This window comes from Astyanax mexicanus, chromosome 1 (assembly GCF_023375975.1).
Source record: "Astyanax mexicanus isolate ESR-SI-001 chromosome 1, AstMex3_surface, whole genome shotgun sequence".
NCBI lineage: Eukaryota > Metazoa > Chordata > Actinopteri > Characiformes > Acestrorhamphidae > Astyanax > Astyanax mexicanus.
Genome location: NC_064408.1, coordinates 13,634,112 through 13,658,190, shown reverse-complemented (window position 1 = coordinate 13,658,190; position 24,079 = coordinate 13,634,112). Strand labels below are relative to the sequence as shown.

General features: G+C 37.1%; 1 protein-coding gene across 2 annotated transcripts in view; it reads right to left on the bottom strand.

Moving 5' to 3' along the window:
* fam102ab (family with sequence similarity 102 member Ab) overlaps positions 1-24,079 on the bottom strand; it is a 77,045-nt gene that overhangs the window by 24,952 nt on the left and 28,014 nt on the right. For both annotated transcript variants that reach the window (XM_007255800.4, XM_022665753.2), the window contains exons 3-4: positions 6,519-6,639; positions 4,497-4,526 (exon numbers count right to left, since the gene is read on the bottom strand). In XM_007255800.4, coding sequence (XP_007255862.2) covers positions 4,497-4,526; positions 6,519-6,639 — 151 coding nt within the window. The remainder of the gene's footprint in view (positions 1-4,496; positions 4,527-6,518; positions 6,640-24,079) is intronic.

Here is a 24,079-nt window from a genome sequence, read left to right as displayed (position 1 = left end):
AAAGGCTGTTTTATTTTAACAATATTAACATATTAACAATAATATGCAATATGTGGTTGCTACATTAATTCAGGCTTAAAAAAAACAACAATATTGTAAGTAATCCAAAGTAATCAGATTACGTTACTCACTTGAAGTAATGTAACTGATTACGTTACAAATTACATTTTGAGTGATGTAATCAGTAATCTGTAAGGGATTACATTTTAAAAGTAACCTTCCCAACACTGTCCTTGACCCTCTGAAGGTGACTGTAGTTAAAACATGCTGAAACAGACATCAGGCTTCTCCAGACACACATAAACATGTAATAACAAATTTAAAGGCTTAAACCCTTCTCGTAATTTTCCAAAATGTAGACCTTAAAAGTTTATATTCACACTCATATTTTCACACGTTTAAAAGCAATTTTAAAGGTGTATTTTGTAATGTAATGACTTCATTGTAATTATTTGCAATTATTTCATTTAATTGTCTTATTTAAATTAGTGTTCTTTACCATGTTCACTAACTTGAAAGGTATTTTGTTTTTGCATTTAGTCTTCAAGAGTCAGCACTGAGCACTTAAAAATCGAGGAAAACAGCAAAACAACAGTAACCAGCCCTTTAATCGGGCATTTAAATGACTTTTTAAAGAGTTTTTCTGGGATTAAAAGCATAAATTCAGATGTTACTGGAAATTATTTGAAATATATTTAATTTAATTGTCTTATTTAAATTAGTGCTCTTTACCATTTTCACTAATTTGAAAGGTATTTTGTTTTTGCATTTTGTCTTACTGTAAGAACTTTCCTTTTCAAATGTTTACTTTGTATTTAATTTTAGGAATTTATCATTTTAAAGATTTTTTTAAGGATTTTGTATTTTTACAGATTTGTTTTTTGCCATTTGACTTGTTTAATATATGATTTTATGCACTAAGTCTTACTTTAAGGTTTTTGTTTTAATTTTGTACTTTGTATAAATGTAGGTATCCTTTTTTAAATTATGTTAAATATATTTAAATTACAGATTCAAAAGCAGCGCATGTTGTTGCAGCCATTTGAATTTTGTTAAAGTTGTATGGGAAAATGCTTACTTTAAGTAACACAACAACATTATTTTTTAGGTTGTCAAACATTGTCATGCTGATTTTTATATGGGTTTGTGTCTTTTGGCTAGTTTTTGGATAGTCTATCACTACCACCACCATGGTCTCGGTTAATATGATGTTCTTACTGTTCTTCATGGTAGTGGAATAATAAAAGCTGATTTTATCTGAAGTTTGCAGCTCCTAAGATGTTCACTCAGGCTCTGGTGGAAGTTCCTGGATGAGCTGTGACTGTGCCTTTGGAGGAAATTGTGGTCAGCCAGCCACTTCTGAGAAAATCCACCACCGTTCCGAGTTATCTCGGTTTTAAGATAATGGCTCTCACTGTGGTTTCCTGGTGTCCCAGTGTCCAGCATTACGCAGTACAAAAGAATATAAAGTAAAAATTATATTCTGGTTTGTTTAACATTTTTTTGTTATTTTTTTAAATAACTCGACATGTGTTCCTGTATAGCTCTAATATAGTCTTAATACTAAATTTACAATGTACAAAATCCAAAAAGAAAGGAAACACACTGAATGAGAAGAGGTATGTCCAAACTTTTGACTGGCACTCTAAGTTAAGTAAACAAAACTGTAACTCTAAAAAAAACAAAAAACATTCTTTTAAAATCAAATGAGCGCTGGATGTAAATCTACACAGATTTCACTCCTAAAAACTGTTTGTTTGGTCGAGTAAAGCCCTTTCGTTTATTTTTTATTAGCACCATAAGCAGTAGCGGCAAACCGCTAGTAAATGGCACCAGACAGCGCTACACTGAGGAACCCTGAGTTTTCCAGTAAGCCAGGGTGCTATTAGCTAGTGGTTCATCCCATGTAGCTTGTTTTAACATGGCAAACATGCAGACTACAGTCAGATATACTCACCTCTTAACTACAAAAGAGGTGAACTACACTTGGCATGGTTAGTGGCTAATGCTAATGCTACTCCAGCAGTGCTAGCCGGATGTTCCAGCAGGCTACAGGCCGATAATACTCACCTCTAAACGGCGAAAGAGCTAGTGCTTAGCATGGTTAGCAGCTAATGCTAATACTGCTCCAGCACCGGATTATAAGCCGAATTGCTGATTTTTGGGAAAATTAAAGTATTTAAGTGCGCCTTAAAGTTTGATTTGGTTAATGGACGACACCTACGGATCTCTAACTACTAATATAGAAGCCATCTTCTGACTGTAGTTATGAATGCAATGCTCACAGACCTATATCTGATCTTCATGCTAAAAGTTTGAAGACATTTTTGAACTTCCAAAAACATGAAGCTATGTAGATACACTGTATTGCATAATAATACTAGAGATATAAACTACGTTTCTGAAAACAACTCGCGGAGGAATGCACATGCACACATGCACAGAAAAAGCGCACACATACACACAAGCACTCACAACACTGGGCAGGAATTCCAGGGAGGGCCTCCATTCCAAACATGACCAGACAGGAGTAGGGAGGTTCACTCCATTATGCAGCACATAGGCTAGAATTCCTGAAACTATGCTTACCAGAACATTCTCCCTCTCCCGTTCTCACCCTCCCCCTCACTATCGCTCTCTCTTTTGAATGCTATAGTGACAGGTGGATATAACAAAGTGTCTAAAGAAACCTGATACAGCTTGTTCTCCTCTGTTCTTTTGTGTTCTGGGCTCAGATTCTCAATAGGATTGTATTATTAAGATTATCTTTGAGCTGTTAGAAAGAGTGTAGTGCTCGCTCAACCATCTAAAACAAGCTTTGTGCTGAATAGGTGCCATATTCTGTCTCTTACAAAAAGAAAATCACACTGAATAGAAGCATACACTGTACTGTACAATTGAACTGTACATATTGACTATTTACCTGTTCGTTCAGTGTTAAAGAAGACAGAAACAGAGAAAAGACAGAGACTATTTTGACTAAAGTAAAGGCCACCTGCTTATTTACTGTTTTTCTTTTAAATCAAGGGTATTAAAGAGTACAAGTTTATCCTGCTTTTGTTGGAGTAACTGTCTCTACTCTCCAGGGATAGCTATCTACAGATTTTGAAACCCCTCTGTGAGGATCTGATTACATTCAGTGACAGATGAAAGCTAAACACATATACTCTAAAGTCTAAACACTTGTATCCAAGCTCATTTCTTACTGAACAGGCCTTCAGTCTACACAACCCACTCTAACAATACACATCACGCTAGACAAAAAAAAGAGACACAGTTATAACACAGTTATTATATATTGGGACTTTTATCTTCATAAATACAGCTATATTTGTGCCATAGGTTAAAGTTTCTCATCACTTAAGCACTTTATCCAAGTTCAAGTGTATTTTATTTACACTACTACATGTTACGATATGCAATAATACCATAACTGTGAAAAAGAAGCAATATTTTTATATTTACGTATTCTTTCCCTATACATCTATTTTGTTGTGTATCATGCATTTGTTCCTGTGCTATAATTGCACACCGTAACCTGGAGAAATGCATTTTTCTTCAGCTGTGCTCCTTGCTTTGTTGTTCTCTTTGACTTTTAGGATGTACTACTCACACTAGGCATGGTTTGGTTGAATCGTGCTGAAACATGGTTCTGCCCCCTCCCCACTCCCCTGCTGGCCTGCACTCATACTGCGTTTAAACAATCCGTGCCCAAGCACAAGCTTAATTCACTCACTGCTTAGTGGGCTTGACGGTGTTGTGCCGAATTCAGCACCCCCGCCATGAAAAGCACCCTCTCGAACTTGTCCACACAGTCTTCTTGATAAAAGCGGAAACAATGTGCTTCAACTTACTTAGAAATACATGGCAAAAGTCACGGTTATCTCAGTCACGGTTACATACATAGCGACATAGTGCGGTCTCCCATAAGTGTACCGTGCCTGGTCATGGTTCAGATTGATCACACTAGTCAAACAAGACGTTCTTTGGGTGGTAACTGTGCCTGGGCACAGCACGGATTACCAAGTGTGAGTACACCCTTAGATCTGTAAATGAGATCAGAATATTGAAAGACCACCAAACCACCTCATACCAAAAGCACTGGATGGAGCACCATCATTCCAGCGACCACAGTTCCACTACTCCACTGATCAATAGTGACACCTTATTTCGCTCTAGCCTATAGGTTCATGTTTATCTGCTCCAGCGAGTCCTATTCTATGGGCAATACTTCTTTACAGGGACTAAATAAGCTGTTTGTGTGTGCATTTAAACATCTGTTTTAGCAATGCGTGCCACTTTAGGTGGGTGAATGCATTAATTAAAAAAAGCATTTTGAGATATGGTGTATTCAAAGAAACTCAGAGATCTATCAAGCGTATATATATATATATATATATACATAGAAAAAGAGAGAGATAGAGATAGAAATAGATAGATGGAGAGAGAGAGAGAGAGATAAAGACTAGGAAGTGATGTTGTGGTCAGACTAGTACCTTTGAAAAAGCCTTTCCACCCTTGAGCTCCTGTAAAGAGAGAGAGAGAGGGAGAGAGAGACATGAGAGACAATAGGAACTGTTATGTAATCAGTTAGCTATCACCATGGTGACCGAACATGGAAAAGAGTAATGAATTGAAACCAGGCAGACACCACGGCAGCCAATTACATCATGTACTGCAGACTATCATTTACCACAGGAACAGATATCGTGTATACTCAGAACTGTATATATTGGTTTATGGAATATACTGTATTGGTATTCTGAAAAATGTTCACACAGTATGTACGGTACTTAAATGGCATTTAGTGCTTATACATACAGTATGTTATACCCAAGTAAGTAGAATTTACATGAACTGCTACAATAAATTAGATCAGACAAATTACACCAAGATAAAGACAAAAGTACTGATTATATTAGCAAACACATAATCTACGTTTAGTCATTAAATGTCTCTAGTAAAAATGTGTAAGTGCACTTAGTATGTGAAAAAGTACTTTTAAAACGTGCAATGTGATGCAGTCACATTTCAAGCAGGATGAATCTGATCTGATTAATTTTAGCAACACCGGTAACTTTGTCTCTTTTAGGTTTTTTTGAGCTCTCCTCAGTTCTAATACTACATTCTTTTTTAGTTTAACAATGCATGAATGAGAAAATCAGGACAGAATTAGCTGTTCTGATGTTCTCCATGTTCACAGTAGCTCTTGCATCAGCACCATTAGCAGTGCTGCAGTTGCTCAGATAAACAGCAAAAGCTATCATGGCCAGAAACACTTATAAGGGGACACCAGACACCCAATTTTTAGAGTTAGTATATGTGGCTATGCAGGGATGTTTGCAGAAGCACACAAAGCAATTTACTACAATATTTTACAAAAACAATTTTGTCCTCTTCCCACTCAATTTAAAAGAAAAATAAATTATGGAATTCCGTTTTAAACCATAATAATACTAAAACTCTAATAAACAGAGGTGCCAAAATTACAAAACAGAAGTATGTACAGCTCTGAAAAAAAAATAAGAGACCACCTAAAAATGAAGAGTTTCTTTGATTTTACCAAATTAAAAACTTCTGGAATATAATCAAGAGCAAGTTTGATGATCACAAGCCATCAAACCAAACTGAACTGCTTGACTTTTTGCACCAGGAGTGGCATAAAGTTATCCAAAAGCAGTATGTAAGACTGGTGGAGGAGAACATGCCAAGCTGCATAAAAAATGTGATTAAAAAAACAGGGTTATTCCACCAAATATTGATTTCTGAACTTATAAAACTTTATGAATATGAACTTTATTTTTGCATTATTTGAGGTCTGAAAGCTCTGCATCTTTTTAGTTATTTCAGCTACTTCTTATTTTCTGCAAATAAATGCTCTAAATGACAATATTTGTATTTGGAATTTGGGATAAATGTTGTCTGTAGTTTATAGAACAAAACAACAATGTTCATTTTACTGAAACATATATTTATAAATAGCAAAATCAGAGAAACTGAAGAGATCTCTTAATTTTTTCCAGAGCTGTATAATGATCATGAAGTGTTACCTCATTTGATGGCTTGGAAATGCCCACACCAGTTTAAGTTGTGAGGTGGTATCTTGTGAGTGAGGCGGAATACTGGCCAGCACGCTCATGGCAAACTAAAGTGAATTATCAGTTCGCATGAGGCCTGAGAGTGGGTGTGAGATGAAAGGGACATTCAGTAGAGTGAGTGATAATGATTGTGAATGGCGGTGTCTGGCTACAACTGTCCATGAGAACAAACTAAAAATCACAGCCACTTTTAATGCAGAAGACCCTACATGAACATCCCACAGGTGAGTGCAGTGTTTGCTGGCTTTCATGGGATGTGGCAAAAGTCATGGGACACCATAGTAGCTCCTGTTCCAGTTTGCTATATACATATTTAAACCAATACCTTGTTTAAAGAACTTTAACCCCTTGTGAGGCCTAGATCTTAGGTGTGTGTGTGTGTGTTTGTGTGTGTGTGTGTGTGTGTGCATGTGTGTGTACCTTTCTCACAGACACTCTGCAAATGCAGGGGTCCAGGACCCCTGTTGTAGGATTGGCGCTCATCTTACACACAAAGGAGAACTTCTTTCGCCAGCGAACGCAGTTCTCCTGCACCTCTTGCCTGTGAATAAAGAGGGAGAGAAAGAAAACGAGAGAGAGATGAGTATCACCACCATCATCAACATCATCAGCATCATCATCTATAACATCATCTTCACTACCACTATGATTACAGTGATGACAGTCATTATATAAATATTGTCATCATCACAAATTGTACGCACCACTTCACACATGTACCACACACATCTATCAGACCACACATCAGCACCCTCTCATTGCTGTGCTCATAAACAGATGGTTTATAATTCATACTCTAATATATTACTGTTGGAGAGGTATGGTTGGAGAGGTATGGTAATAAATCCTATGCTGGCTGGCTGGCTGCATAACACACAAAAAATTGATTTTCAGTATATTAAATATGTCCCGATTTAGTAGAGCGCTAATGATATACACTACACACATTGGTCAAACAGAACCTTGTCAATGCATGACACTTTCTTATTTTTCTTAAAAAAAAAAAAAAAAAAAAGTGTGTGTGATTGTACACAATGACCTACAATATAAAACTAAGACTAATTAATCTAATAAAAAAATGAATAACTAAGCTTTTATTCAGTCTATTTAGTGCTGATGGTGTTTTTAATTAGGAATAGGTCTGGAAATGTGACCATTTCTTGTCATCCCATTTTCTCCACAATTTACAAGGCCAATTACCCAACCTACTCATTAGGACTCCCCCTATCACTAGTGATGCCCCAACACACCAGGAGGGTAAAGACTAGCACATGCATCCTCCGATATATGTAAAGTCAGCCACCACTTCTTTTTAAACTGCTGCTGATGTAGCTGATGTAGAATGATGTGGAAAGAGAGTGCCAGAGTCTACCCACTCAGAGAGAACAAGGCCAACTGTGCTCTCTCAGGGCTCCGGCAGCTGATGGCAAGCTGCATGGCCGGGATTCGAACCAGCGATCTCCCGATCATAGTGACAGTGCTTAGCCCGCTGGACCACTCGGAAACCGATACTGCATAGTCTTATTTCTGTTTTTTTGTTCATGAGTGTATATATATCAGTATTACAAAGATTTGATTGATACTTCAAACTGAAATGTAATGTATTTCTGACATTAAGGATTTATGATATGCTGGAAAAGCAGAATTTGTAGGTGATGCTGGAGTATTCCCCTAAAATATCCACACAAAAGTTGCATTATTCTGCATATGGCTGATCCGGTGAGATAAAATAGCAAAAATCTATATTTAAAACTGCTTTATTCAATTCAAAATTCAATTTAAATTCATTTATATAGCACTTCTTACAACAAATGTTGTCATAAAGCAGCTTTACAGAGAAAACAGGTCCAAGTATGACATGTTCATGATGCACACATAAAAATCAGATATCCGAAACACTCCAAAAGTTTCTCATATCGGAATTTCCCAGTTCAAGACATACTTTCTTAAGGACCGAGCCAAATGAGAGGAGTCAAATGAGTCAAATCAGAGCCGTAGCACATGCACTAGGCCTTAACCTCAACCACTGGAGGGTGTCAATCACAGCTAAAGCCTAGCAGCCAGGCTGCTGACCAGGGCACTCAAGCTGTCAGACAGAAGCCATCAATCACTCTGATCTTGCTTGGGTCTTTTCATTCCTCTCTCTTTTTCTAATGTCTAATGAAAGTGGGTCAGTGGGTCCTTTTAAACATCACTATATTCCCTTCTCTTCATTTCTGACCTATTAATCCAGTCTAAAAAAATTTCCCTCAGTTGTTTTAGGCACTTAAATCATATAAGCATTTGTAAAGCAAGTCCATAATCAGACAGTATAAGTGCTAGACCCCCTCCGCCCCCTTATAAAGTGCATTAGTACAGTTTATTTCAGACCTTTAAAGCATCTGCCTCCTCTGGATTAAGCTCTCAGGCTAATGCAGCAGCGCTGACCTTTACCCCTCGCTCTGATTCCTGCTGTTTTAAGGGCACACGTGTCGCCCACTCTCTGTCCTTTCACCTACTGGATGGTTGGCACAGTGCCACGCTGATATTTGCTAATGCTTCAAAACGACATGCTCCAAACTTATCCGCTGCTATTAAGCATGGGTAACTCTGACCAAGCTGGCCCTCAGCCAAAGAATCAAACACGCACACAGACACACACGCACGCACACATCACAGGATATATCGCAATCTAACCTGCGAGGTCGCAACTCTTAAAGACAGCCAGACACTTCCGTCTAAGACCAGACAGTTAATAACCGACTTCAGCAGATAATGACAGGGGAGTAATGGCTACCAACATTCATTATTTTATACAATACAGAACAATGGGAAGTACACCAATTAGACTAAAGTCTTGTTTCTTCTAAATGTAAGAGTATTAGAAGGAGTTTATCCTGCTTTTGTTGGAGTAACTGTCTCTACTGTCCAGTAAAGGCTCACTACAAGATTTTGGAGAACTGCTGTGAGGATTTGATTGCATTTACCCCACCTCTTCCCCAACTACCCAACTCAACCGAGAAGAATTGGATAGAGCACCATCATTCCAGAGAACACAGTTCCACAACTTTGTACCCATCTAATGCATGCTCCACTGAATCATAATCTCTTGGCAGCACTTTTCTACAAGCTGTATGTGTGTGTGCATTTGCACATCTGTGTCAGAAATGGGTGCAACTTTTGCAAAATAGCCGAATGCATTAATTAAAATGGGTGTCCACAAACTTGCTAGTATCAGACTGTAACAAGTATTTCGGTAACTCTTTTCTTGGATGGTCCATTTGATGGCCTCGTTGATGCTCAACTGACATTCAACTAACATTTAACTGAATGTCTATTAAATGAAATTGAACTGAAAGCTGAAAGTAAATGATTCTCTATTGAATGTAACTTTATATCCAACTCTAACCCAAACTCTTATCTTAACATTTCAGGATTGGGTTTAGAGTTAGATTTTATGCTTAGGTTAAGGTTAGGGTTAGGGTTAAGTGTAATGTTAGATTTTAGGGTTAATTCATGGTTAAGGTTAGGGTTCGGTGTAGGGTTAGGTTCTGTTTTAAATCATTTACATTTAACATTGGGTTAAGTTACATTTAATGGACATTCAATTCAGTGTTAGTTGAATGTCAGTTGAATGTCAGTTGAGCATCAACAAGGCCATAAAATGGACCATTCAATAAAGTGTTACAAATATTTCTTACCTAGCCAAGGTAGAGCGACAGGTAATGTGGCTACCAGCAAATGGAAGCATTTTTAAACAACATCCAGGCTTAAAAATGGTTCTACTACTTTTTTTTTCTTTTGTCTTTTTCAATACAAACTCAAGTCACCTTTACATGTGGCCTGAGATTGTCTACGTATCTGAAGGCAACAAAAACGACTTAAATTTATAAATTTCACCCATCAAGATCCACCTAATTAGGTCTAAGCAAAAAGAATACGTAATGTTGATATGTAATGTAAACATAGCTTTAGCTAATGCATAGGGTTTGTTAATGTTAATAGATAAGTATTAGAAATCACACAAGTGGATCTATTACAGATTAATTAACACTTCAACATGGTTTTAGGCAAACAATTGATTATGTAGCCATGCAGTTTGTCTGATGCTAACTGGCGATCATAAGCTTCCAATACATGCCAGGGGGTCACGTTTTCTCGGCTAAATTTGCAACCAATCAGATTTGAGCGACAAACTTTCTTAAACGTTCTTTACTGAATCCACCTGACTCATTCTCAGGCTTCATTCAGGGTACTGCATGTTTAAAACAGGTCGCTTTCTTTTCACACTTTTTTTCACTTCTTTTCTATTCAAACTGACTCATTCGCCATTCTACTCTTCGATCTCAATCTAAATTCAGGTTTAAACATGCACTTCATAACTCTGTAAATCCAGGCTGGATTAAAATTGAGCGTTCATTTTATAGATGCTTTAGCATACAATTAGGTTTGACACCTGGCCAAAAGCCACCACCTGCGGCCTTTAGAAGACAGAATCCAAAGGCTCATTCACACAAACCTGCCAAAATGAATGCTTCCCTTCTTCTCTTCATGCCAGGAGGTAAAAAAAAAGCCCACCTGGTTTCCTTCAAGCTCAGGGCTCTCGCACACACACTTGAAATAAGCAATGGCTGAGGTAGATTTCACTGTGGTCTACAGATCAGAGGAAAATCCAAAAAATCTTGCATGTTTGATCCTCCCAGTGGGTGAGATCTTCACAGAGTATGAAGTACAGAAGATAAAGGAAGCTGAAGGAAGTGAAGTTGAGGTCAGCTGGAATGAACAGGATGAGACCAAGATGTTTTTGTTGACGAGAGAGAAAGAGAATTCTCCAGAGAATTCAGTGGACAAGTCATTGTCTTGGTCTTTGTCTCATTTATTCCACTGAGATCTCCTTATGAGCTCTACTCTCTTTATTCTTTATAATTAAACATCCTGGGATTTTCCTTAAGACATATATATATATATAATTGCTGACACACCAATCTTGTAGCAGCATTACAAGAGAACATTGTAACTTTTAACAGAAGTCAATGTACTTGTTATAGTAATTTTGGAGCGCTTTGGTCCATTTATCAATCAGCAATTTAGAGACAACTACTTCTTGCTTCTTTGTATGTCAATAAGTCAAAAATAGCAGTGTGTGACATAAACCTTGTTTGTTTCCACAATTTATTTGATTAGCACCGCCATGTGGAATAATAAAGCAGTAACTTTAGTATTTAGTATCAAAGTATTGGGGGCAAGTTCATATTCATAAAGTTTTAAGAGTTCAGAAATCAATATTTGGTGGAATAACCCTGGTTTGTAATCACAATTTTCATGCATCTTGGCATGTCCTCCTCCACCAGTCTTACACACTGCTTTTGGATAAATTTATGTCACTCCTGGTGCAAAAGTGCAAGCAGTTCAGTTTGGTTTGATGGCTTGTGATCATCCATCTTCCTCTTGATTATATTCCTGAGGTTTTCAATTTGGTAAAATCAAAGAAACTCATAATTTTTAAGTGGTCTCTTATTTGTTTCCAGAGCTGTATGTCACATTAAAAAAACTTATCACACTTTTTTATGAAATATCATCAAAGGTTTATGAAGAGATGGATTGGCGGCCTGTCCAGGGTGTATCCTGTGTATCCTGTAAGCTCTTCAGAGCAAAATTCCCTTCATCCCACAATGATTATAAAAGTTTTTCTCAATGATGGACTTTCTCCACTTTGGACACGTTTATGTGCACACATTCAGTTATGACTGAAATGCTCGTATAGCCGCAATAAACTCAACCTCGAAGCAGATAGGAAGAGTGACTCAGACCCACTGAGACATAACCACAGATTACAACTCGACATCGGTCAGATAAATGATACAAAATACACAAAAAGTATGAAAATAACACATTAACACATACAGGACAGTACAGTACAGTACCCAGAACACCCTGAGAGCAGTGCAGTTTGTCCAGATTCTTAACAGAAGGTACAGCAGATAAACCAGTTCAGACATGCTGCTTTCTTATGTCAGAACTCAGAATCATATCCAGCTTATACACACACAATAAGTATCAATCATAAAGGCTGTAATAGTTCCTAATTACCTCTGACAAAATCATAATGACTAGTTTATTTGATGTGCAGTAATGCAAGCAAGGTGTGGTTCATGTCACAACACAATGCAGGCTTATATTCTCACGATGTATTACACGATTCTTTTACATGACAGCTTCAAAAAACTCTTTACAACTTATGATTACTTATGATCAATAAAACATTTTACTATTAAAAAGACAGATGTATATTTGTCTTAAACAATAAACTGTATACTGCTATTTTTCACATTTTAACATAATTTTAATTTAATTAGAGTTTACATTGTGTCAAAATTTTAAATGAACTTTCATTTAAAAAGGAGGGTATTTTCCTTTTCCTTTTACTGTTTTGAAGATACAAAATAGTTTAGTATAGTTTTTTTTTACTGATAGCAATAAGCTACCACACATGACTTTTATGCAAACATTTCGCTCATCCCACAGTCAAATTATACTGCATGTTTTGTTGATTTTTTGATAACAAACAAAAATATTTATTTTTTCCTAAACAATCACTGCTTAATTTAACACAAAACATAAATATAAAGCACACAATTCACTCATGCCATTGAAACAAGGGTGTCCAAGTTTGTACTATTTTTTGTCACTTCATTTAAATGTAGTAATCATGTGCAATTGATTAAATGACCGAAAAACAAACCTTCAAATTTTAATGTTCTTGATTTACAGTAAACTAATCAAGAAACAGGCAACATCAGCAAGCCTACAGGACACGCAAAAGCCTGTAAACAACAATCAGAACATCTGCTCTCCAATCAGTTTTTAATTTTACGGTACAAAAGGAAAAAATAAGAATGAAAACATTACAAAAATATATTTTCTCCTAATATTTTGTCCTAATGCTCCCAATTAGAGTCTGATAAACAAGCAAGCAGTCCCGCCAGACTAGCAGTTCATTACACAAATAATGACTATGATTACATCATTAGAGCTAACGTGAGCGGGGAGCTCTGAAATAGCAGGCCTGCTCATTAGCCCAGGGTGCACTGTTTGTGTATATGTGTATATGTGTGTAAGCGTGTGTTTGTGTGTGTGTGTGTATGTATGTGTGTATGTGTGTATGTTTTCTTCCTCTGCAGATGCAGGTGCTTTTGATTCACACACTCTCTTCCTCTTTTCTTTTCACACTGAACAGCACACATGGAGTCTGGTGTAAAATGACTGATATTTGTCATTCATGTATGTGTGTGTGCATATGTCTGTGTGTGTGGAAATAATGAAATAATGAAGGCGGTGTCAGCTTTGTGGTCAGAGATGTGAGCTTGTAATGTAAGGGTTAGTGGCTTGGGGCAGAGCGTTGTTCAACTGAGATACTGAGCAGGGGTCCGCGGGCTTAGAGGACTCTCCGGGTTAGAGGTCTCTAAAGAAACAAACAATCAAACATGTAATTCTGATAATCTGAAATGATTAATACTCTAAAATACTGTAATTTTACTATACTGCTTCTGTCCACAATCTTCTTTAACATCAGATGTTAGTTCTGTATCTCTCAGATAAGAGAAGGCAGCCCAAGAGCAATATACAACATACATTCTCACACAAGAGGCATATTATACATTTACAGCTGAAGCAGATTTTAAATGATTTATGGCAAAAAAAACATATGGTAAAAAGGAAACTAAACAACACACATATAAACCTGTGTATCAATATTGGCACTGAACACACACTTATAACCATACATTTTGTCATATGGCAACCTGGCTCATGTTCTTCACATCTTATGCAAATTTCATCAAGTTTTTCAGAGTGAGTCTGAGTGCTCATAGGAGCATAGTGCAGAAAAGTATCCAACGCTCTGCTGATCAATAACTGCAGAGTACCACACTTGCTGTTAGAGCTCCAAATGGGGACCGACTCCACACTGATGCCTAAGGATTTAGAATGGGATGTCAGAAAAGTCTGTAATCTCTATGGTCAGGAACATTTTGGACAGGCGATTACTCGCTGTGTTAACAAACACTGACACTTTTTACAGAACTATAAAAACCTTATAGGACCTTATGTGTCATTCCTGCAAGAAATTTAGTTAACCATGGGGGTCAGGTTAGCAAAAACCACAGTATCTATACAGATATTCCACCAGATTTTACAGAAGTCACCAGAGGTCAATGCCTCAATGATTCAACAATGACTCAAGTCAAACATGAATATTATATTTGGTATGGAAAAGATTGGAGTAAAAGAAATGATATTGGGCAGATATAAACTAGATATGTCATGGAATTGTTACGGCATGGGCTCGTCCACACCCCAAAACATAAAAGAGGGACTCCACACGAGAGTTTTAAGTTTCAAACAAAGGATAATTTTATTAAATCAATTTGAAAATACAATTTGACAGGGTAGCACAACTCGATAGAACACCGGTTCCTTGTAAACCAACTCCTCTTGGCTTATGAAAAAGGCGCGAGTGAAGCCTTTTTTATTTTACGCTCTGCAATTTTTTCTTTAAGCGAACTTTAATCAGATAGTTATTTGTTGTAAAGTAAACGCAGTTACAATTTCAAGCATTTTCAAGCCCTTTCTCCAAAATTCCGGCACTTTCCAGGCCTGGAAAACAGAACGTTAAAATTCAAACATTTTCCAGGATTTCAAGCACCCGTACAAACCCTGAAAGGAGGAGAGTGAAGAGGAGGAAAGAAAGAAAAGTCAAGGAGCCTGCGAGAGAAAGAAAAAGAAACGTGCCTACACAAAGAAAGAAGGGGCCTCCCTGAGAAAAACAAACCCCCAGCTTATATGCCATCCACCTGCAGAGGTGAACTCAGGAACTAATTAGACCAATCAGGCCTAGCCCTGCCCGTGCACTGGCAGAGTAGTACCTGAAGGGGGCCCATGGGGTCGTCACAGAATATGTTTTTTTTGTAAATTTCTCATTAGTTTTAAGCAGCAAAATTGATATATTTTGCAATATGTTACATTGCACATCCTGCGATGTGAATACTGTCAATGCCCACATTGCAATGACTATGCTGAAAAGATTTAATATCCTGTGCAGCCCTTTACTTAATGTAAAATAAAATCTATAAAAAAAATAACAATTTAAGTGTTTATTACACTAAAAGTCATCTCTATTACAATTCTTTATGGAACTAGAATGGTTTCCTCTGCAGCATTACTCAAAGAACCACATAAAGCACCTACATCTTTGAGAGAATAAAGTAAACTTTAGCAGCAGGTTGAGGCAGTGTTGAGGCTTAGGTAAGGTAGCAGGTCTGAACATGTATGAGGAAATCTACAGCACCTGTTTAAGCAGACAGAGCAGGAGGGGGGTGTGATGATAGTGCTGATAGTAGAAGAATGAGCAGAGAGAAGCGACTAAAAAAACTGAAAACATTAGCTTACACAAATACAGAGGAACTCCAGAGAGTTTATAATGAAATAAAGAAAGGCATGCATCATACTGTGCCAGAAACACAGGCCAGACAAGAAAAACATGTAACCCCTTAAAATACCAGTCTTACTATTTAATAATACTAACAACACACTGGTTCAAATATTCTTAAGTTGCAGTGGCAGCATGGATTCTCTTTTGACCTGAAAAAAATTAGTAAAAAAAAAAAACTACCCTTTATGCTGGTAAGAAAGGCAAATCAGTGCCACCATCATATGACTGCCAAGAACCTGTGTGAGTAAAGAGTGGTGGTGCGCCATTCTACTGTGCAGCATTGCTTACACATTGCTTATGGAAGACTGTGTGCCCAAAGTTTTACATGCATCTATATAAACAACAGGGCCTAAACCAGCGAACCCTCGGTTTCTTTACCAAACTGAAAACCTCTGGAATATAGTCAAGAGGAAGATGGATGATTTCAAGACATCAACCCAAGCTGAACTGCTTGGATTTTTGCACCAGGAGTGGCATAAAGTTATCCAAAATTTGTGTGTTTCACACAGTTTCATGCCAAGAGTCATGAAAACTGCGATTTAAAACCAGGGTTATTCCACCAAATATTTATTTCTGAACTCTTAAAACTTGAATATGAATATATGAATATAAACTTGTTTTCGTTGCATTATTTGAGGTCTGAAAGCTCTGCATCTTTTTGTTGTTTTAGCCATACCTTATTTTCTGCAAATAAATGCTCTAAATGACTATTTTTATTTAGAATTTGGGAGAAATGTTGTCCATAGTTTATATAATAAAACAACAATGTTTATTTTACTCAAACGTAAACCTATAAATAGCAAAATCAGAGAAACTGATTCAGAATATGAAGTGGTCTCTTATTTTTTTTCCAGAGCTGTGTAAATTATATATTATATTACAAAAAATGTCTGTAAAACTGTCATTTTGTAATTTTCTGGCATGCCTGCTGTCACAAAGTAATATTTTTTTATTATCTGTTGCCTGCATTTTTACATATTGGCAGTCATTTTACCTTTTTTACAGTGAATATTAGCATCAGAACTACAGAAAATACCACAAAATAGTTAATTAACACTATTTCAAATTTTAGTTTTTAGCTGTTTAGCCTTATCCATTGAGAACTCAACAAAAGACAGGGATGAGGGACCAAGGCTCAAGGACCCAACAGTGTCAGCTTGGCAAAGCCGAGTATTAAACCCACAATCATTAATCAAGTGCTCTAACTGCTGAGCCACCACTGCACCATTGCATGCAAGTATATGGCCAGTGAAGGTTACGTCATTAAAAATGGACATATTCATTTTCATTCTAGCATAAAAATGCACTTTAAGACTTTTGCATAGTGCTGTATGTCCACGTGTGCAGAGAACTCACACACACTTTCACAATCACACAGCCACACACATCTGTATCAGATCGAAAAGGCAAACTAAGAAGCTCCAGAAGCATTCCTCATCTGGATCACATGAAGTACAGAAGAAATGGGGGATGGGCAGAAATCAAGCGAGGAGCAGGACCAAGCAAAACACCAGAGAAACACACACACACACACACACACACTTTAAACTCTCTGAGTTTATCTATAAGGCGGAGCTGGAAGAGCTGAGGCCTGGAGAACAATGTAATATGAACCGAAGGCAAAACAAGCAGATTCTGTCCAAAACAACATGACCTATTCCAGCAAAAACGCTAACGTCACTCATATCACTCTGTCGCCCTCAGCAACTGCAACCGGACCCTACTCTATACTTCCAATCTTTTTTTCAAATTTTTTATTCTAAGCAGCCAATTGTTATTCTGAATGATTCCAGCTGCTTTTGGCTGATTTGGGTTGATTTATACAAACAAACTAAAAAACTAAATCAGTACAGTATTTGTATGCGAGAGTATTGTGGTGGACTGCGTGTGTGTGCAGTGAGATTAAATACATCTGGCAACATATCATTCTATAAGTATTGCATGTTGTGTTGTCTATATTTTACTTTAGTAAAGTATTTAAAATCTCTATCCTCGGCTACATAAACTGTCCGTCAACAAGTGATATATATTCCATTATTTTCCTCGTAATGTATTGCATTGCTGGAGAAAAGCTCTGAAAACAGGGCTGCAACGATGAGTCGATATAATCGACAATGTCGATTAATTAAATTTGTCAACTACAAATTTCACTGTCGACTAATAGTTCATTTGTAACAGTGCCGCATTACACAAAGTGCTGGGGACAAAAGCACAATGCACACTAAGAAAAGTGAGTACAGATTTGTACTTAAAAGAGTACAAAGCTTGTCTCTGGGGCTGTACCTTATATTGAGGGACAAAAAAGTACTTTTCAGTGAAAGTCCTTTTTTGAACCCATGTTTTTGGTGCCAGTAAAGATTGTAAAGATTATAAACATTATCATCAACTGAATTTGGCTCAAAAACTTGATGATCCAAAATTGTCTGGCTTTCAAATAAAAAATGTGCAATTAAAATATATATTGTTTATTAGTACAGTGATACAGAATACTGAATGTACCTTTTGGCTGGTTAAATGGTACAAATCTGTATTTATTGCTGTTAGAAAAGACTTTGTACTTCAGAGGGAACAAATCTGACCCTGTAAAGACCAATATTGTACCTTTGAGGGTACAATTATGAAGAGTGTACCTTTGAGTACAAAAAAGTACTCATATCGTACCTCTGTTTTTTAGAGTGTGGGAGATGGGTAACTGGCTCACTCACACAGTTTAAACTCATCTTAGTCTGTGTCTCCAAAAGTGCCCAAACACAACAGATTACATATTTACTTACAAAATATTAGTAATTTCCTTGTTTAAAACAACATCTAGAGATGAAATGCCTTCCTGGCTAGCTTGTGGTTAATCTGTCCTTTTGAATATTTTAGGATTTGCTCCTACATTTTTTTACTTTCACTTTATTATTTTTTTTATTATTATTATTATAACTACTGCACCTAACAATTACTATTATTATTAGGATTCAATTATTTTCTCTATTCCTTAAACTGCTTTTTTATCATGAAAAACATACACAAGCTCCTAATAAAATAAAAGAATGTTTCAGGTAAAACTTATTTTACTCATCAGATAAAACTCCCTTGCATCCACAATGATGCAATTTATTTTTGATGCTAGCCATATTACTTCAGCTCAAAGCTAGCTAGCGGTGGCCTGTGTTCATATCTGAAGGCAAATATAAGTTGGATAACCATTGACTTTTTAAGAAAATATTTTAACTAGGTTTTTCTCTCTCTGTTAACTTTGTGCAGAAATATCAACCTATTCTAGAAATACATAAAAGACATAAAAATGTGTAGCTTCTCTCCATTTTAACAGTTTGTTAAAAACTACAAATACAGGTTTGTTTGAGATCACTTAACATCTCAGCCAAGATTAAGGCTGGTGATTTACATGTGGAGTTTAAATAGTACTAATTAGAAGGATACATAGAAGTTAGCTACATTAGCATAATAGCTAGCACCAGTGAAAAACTAAAGAAACTAAAACATGGTAACACCTAAGCGATTATATCTTTGATTAGGAGAAAAATGGAATAAAAAACTAAACACAATGAAGTTTAAGCAGAAAATCTTCCCTTTCACTTTTAAACAGCACCACTTAAACAGTTCTATCAACTACTGCTGTGCTTAATGACGTTTTACAGGTTTTATGATGGGCTTTTATGATGGGTCCTGAGAGAGCCAGGCCAACTGTTCTGTCCTCTATTACGACTATAACCAGCCACATGCCATAATGAAGCTTCAGCTGCTGCCCATGATAACGCTCCTGTAAAAGTTCCTGCACCATCTCTGCAACCTCAGTGTTACTGTTCATTTATCCACAGCAGCAGCAGCATGTGCAAGCAGGATACATGCTCCGTCTCAAAACGTGACCGACCAGGGAGCAACAACTGCAATGAATTATTGAGGCTGCCTTCAAAACCATCTGAAGACCAGAGAGAAAAAGCGCGAGAGCAAGCGCGAGAGCAAGAGAGAGAGTGTTAGTTCTCATGACATGTGCAGCAATATTCCGTGTCGCAAAAGCTCATATGCATATTTCAGCACTGTACAGTCTTAAACTGCTTCACTCCAGAATCGCTCAGAAGATATCCGGCGCTGGTCATCACATTAGCGTGGCTTCGCCATGTCCTCAGTGGGTACTAATGTTCATATGTCATGTCATTCATATGTCATGTTTGCAAGCATTCACAGTAAAAAAAAAAGCAAAATGATATTAATATAATATCAAAATAGGTAATTATACACAATGCATCAATATTTACTTCAATGACTGCAAACTGTTTTGCTAATGCTATCTGACAGTATGCTCTTTTAGTAAATTTGAGATGATGAGATATTAACATCCAGAATGTCCAGTCAGATCAGAGACAGTGTTTTTGATGACAACATCTGAGTAGCAGACATTCTGTTGTTCAGTTTATTTATCAAAAGAAAATGAACGGCAGAATTTATGCCACACTGGCAACAACATATTGACGAACATATTGTTCTGCTTTGTTTGGTTGGAAACTTAAGACTTTTCAGTTCGAACTAGACAACTATAACAGGGTTGTAAGGTGTCGTAGATGATTGACTACAAGAATGACCACAACAGATAACACAGTGTTTTCTGTATCTACTGTAACTGTAGATTAACCCTTATTTTTCGTTCTGGTGTTTGTGATGCACATGTAATTAAAAGGAGTCAGAATTTGGTAAGAAGGCAGAACACCTGAAAAATCAGCCAACTTAAGTGATAATAACAGAACATAAAGCTTCTTTAGTGCACTTTTAGTAAATTTGAGATATTAACATCCAGTGTTTTTGATGACCACATCTGAGTAGCATACATTCTGTTGTTCAGTTTATTTATCAAAAGAAAATGAATGGCAGAATTTATGCCACACTGGCAACAACATATTGTCTAACAGTTCTGCTTTGTTTGGTAGGAACCTTAGGACTTTTCAGTTCGAACCAGACAATTATAACAGGGGTGTAAGGTGTCGTGGATTCTGGTGCAGACCAAATGGCCCAAATTTGTTCTGACTAAAAGAGGAGGTTTTTGTACAAATCGACTAAACCTTAATCCAATTCATCTGTAGGTGTTTTTTTACTTTTGGACCAATCACATATAGTTGAACCAGACCCAAAGAACTGGTGTTGTACTAAACTCAAACTCCACTTTGTTTGCACGCATATCATGCAGCAGTATGACTACAACAGATAACACATTGTTTTCTGTATCAACTGTAACTGTAGATTAACCCTTATTTTTCGTTCTGGTGTGTGTGATGCACATGTGATTAAAAGGAGCCAGATTTGGTAAGAAGGCAGAATTCGGCACAACACCTGAAAAATCAGCCAACGTAATTGATAACAACAGAACATAAAGCTTCTTTAGTCCACTTGCTAAACCGCAGTGTGTAACCTGCCTTGACATTCAAGTGTAAATGTCCCCTTACATGCTTTAATGATTTTTGAAGATATATTCACAATATTACAGTGCCTGGCCAAAAAAAATGCCATCAAAAAAAGGTCACACTAATATTTAGTTGGACCATCTTTATCTTTGATTGCTTTGACGCATTTAATGTGGCAGTGTTTCAATAAGCTTCCAGCCCCATGAATCCTGACATCCAGAAAAAATCTATTGATGGAATAACCTGTGGTCTATATTCAGTATATTCAGGTAGTCAGCTGACCTCATACTTTCAGCACATACTGTTGCTGAACCTAGACCTGCAGACCAACTGCAACATCAACCCCACATCATTTACATACTTAAATTCAGGTGGAGACTTTTTTTTGGCCAGGTGGTGTATCTACATTGGACGTGGATGTGATTTCCACCAAAGTCGCAATTCAATTCAATTTAAATAAAAGCTAAATAAACTGAACTAAAATGTTGATCTACCAACAAATAAATTGCAGTTTAAGGCAAAAGAGTGAGAATATGTTGATTTTGACTGACTGAAAGTATGTAGCAGAACTGAAATATGTTCATCTAACAAAATTCTTCTAAAGTTTTAACTAAAACTGTACTGAAAAATGGGTAAATGCAAAAAAATGGCATGAATTTTACTTTTTCTCAGGCCTTCCATTCAATCTGCTTCACTGGGTAGTTATGAACAACCGCACCTAAATAGCTGAAATCCACTCTTTCAGCAAAGAAAAACTTGGCAGGAGCTGGGAGGCCGCATGCCAGTCATTCCAGCGTTGAAGTAAAGGGATTGATCTCCCAGTGTAAACACTCCCACAGAGCTCTCTTGATACTAACAGCACTCAGCGCAGAGGTTTCTGACCCACAAGGTCTCCCACAGACCCGGCTTATTCCGGGCTGTGATTTGTTCATTCATGTTTGGCAGCCTCTGTGGTGAGTAGATCACATTAGGCATCCACATTAGAGGGTATATTAATTATTATGATGGTATTCGTCCTTACAATACTACAATTACCAAGTCAACAGTAGCTTGATGTTATGTTAAATTTGTGTTACACAGATGAACAACTCAGGTAATTTTAGTTGCCCCTATTGCTGGCAACCACAGCGTGTCTAGTCCTTGTGGAGAAGCACTAACAAAAAAGCAAAACTCTCTGGAGCAGATAAACATATATTAGATAAACAAATACTAGATTTGGAGTAATCATCTTGACCTCATTCCTCAAAGTAATGCCTCCTCAAACCGAAAAGACAGTTACTCTAACAAAAGCAGAATCAAGCCTTGTTTAATATCCTTCATTCCAAAATGTATCGATACTTTTGTGCGTATAGTATTATTATATGTGATAACCTGTTTTCAGTGATGCACACTAAATCAACTACAGTGATAATGAAGCCCCCTTAATAAAGAAATGTACATTTAACTTTATTTTACAATACTAATTCAACCTATCCCAGTATAGACAACATTTTAAATATCTTTATGTGGGTGTTTTGATGAGTTAGGCCCTAAGTAAGTGGTCACAAAATGCAAAAAAAGTTTATTTGTAATTCATATTATATTAAGAATTTATCTGCATGTTCTAATGTATTGCAAAAAGAGCTTATATCGGGCTCAAAATATCCGGCCCGAGCCCATGCAAGTTCTGCCTGAGCCTGACATGCCCCGCCCCGCCCCATACACTGTCATTATGAGCCCAAGCCCGATTTAAAACCAACATTTTTTGAGGCTGTAGAGCGTTAAAACAGAGCTTTTAAAAACCTTTTCGGGATGTTCAAAAGAGTGAAATCTGTTCCGAATAATGTTAATTAATATTGCAACACTGAAGAAGCATAGACCTATTATTTAAGAAAAATGTTTAGGAACAGTGGATGCAAACAATGATCCACAGACCTAAACATTGGTGAAAAACAGATGCCTACATCACAGACCATTTTCTTGAGCCCGTGGTGGGAAATCTCGGCTAGAGTTCGGGTCGGGCCTTGGGTCAGGTCGGGTTTGGGCAGAGAATCTAAGCTTTAATTGCAAAGCAACTTTATGCATATCATGCACACGTACTACAAGCAGTGGCAGGCGAGTAATAAAATCTGTTTAAGCTGACCTGAATGAGCAGTGCTTTTAACACTAATCCCATTGGCACTCTATAGTAGAAGGAAATATTTCACTAACAGATCTGTGTTGGGTTTTTTTTCAGGGTAAATGGGATGAGTGAGATTCTGTAAGCAAGTGCACTAGAAAAGCCAGGCTTCCTTTGCTGTTCCATGTGCCTGAAGCCTCTATACCTGGGTGTGCTGTTTCTGCTCAGTCAAAATCCCAGTCACTGCTCCATCTGCTCACTCACATACACACACACACACACAAATACTTAATCCCTGGCTTTTATGAAAACCCCCTCTCCTCATGTGCCGCTAGAAAACATCTGGCTCAGAATAATGACCTAGCATGTGAGCACACACAAACAGCAGGGAACAACTGCAGGCAGGGTGGCCAACATGGCGAGTGTACATAGTCATTAAAAATAAAGGCTTAAAATGGCCTTTTTTTAACATGATGCCTTAAAAGAACCAGCATTTTTCTTTATAAACCAGTCAATGTGCAGCTTGAGAAAGCAGTGCTACAAGTTTGTAATGAAATAAGTCGATGGTTGGTGTTCTACTGCTAATGTTTGCTCAGATAAATTGTTGGTTCCTGAGTGGCACAACTGTCTAAGTGCTCACACTATTGCTATCAGAAACTCACAGGTTTGGTCCTCAAAGTTGCCACAATTGTTGTTTAATTGAGTACAATGGCTTTCCTCTACTCCTAGCTCTTAGCATGATGCTGTCAACATTTAGATCAGTTAGCTGATACAAAAGAACTAGCAGTTAGTGTTCTCCTCCAAGCGTGTTCAGCTGTACAATAATGTTGAATGAGCAAGAGCAGCAACATGCACTTCTTACAGGCTTTATACAATATATGTGCACACACACAAATGCACACACTTGGAGCTTGTCTAGTGACTGTACAGAAGAATTATCAATACAATGACAATGTATAGAGCAGATAAACATAAAGCTATTATAGGATTGGGAAATGTATTAAAAATAGAA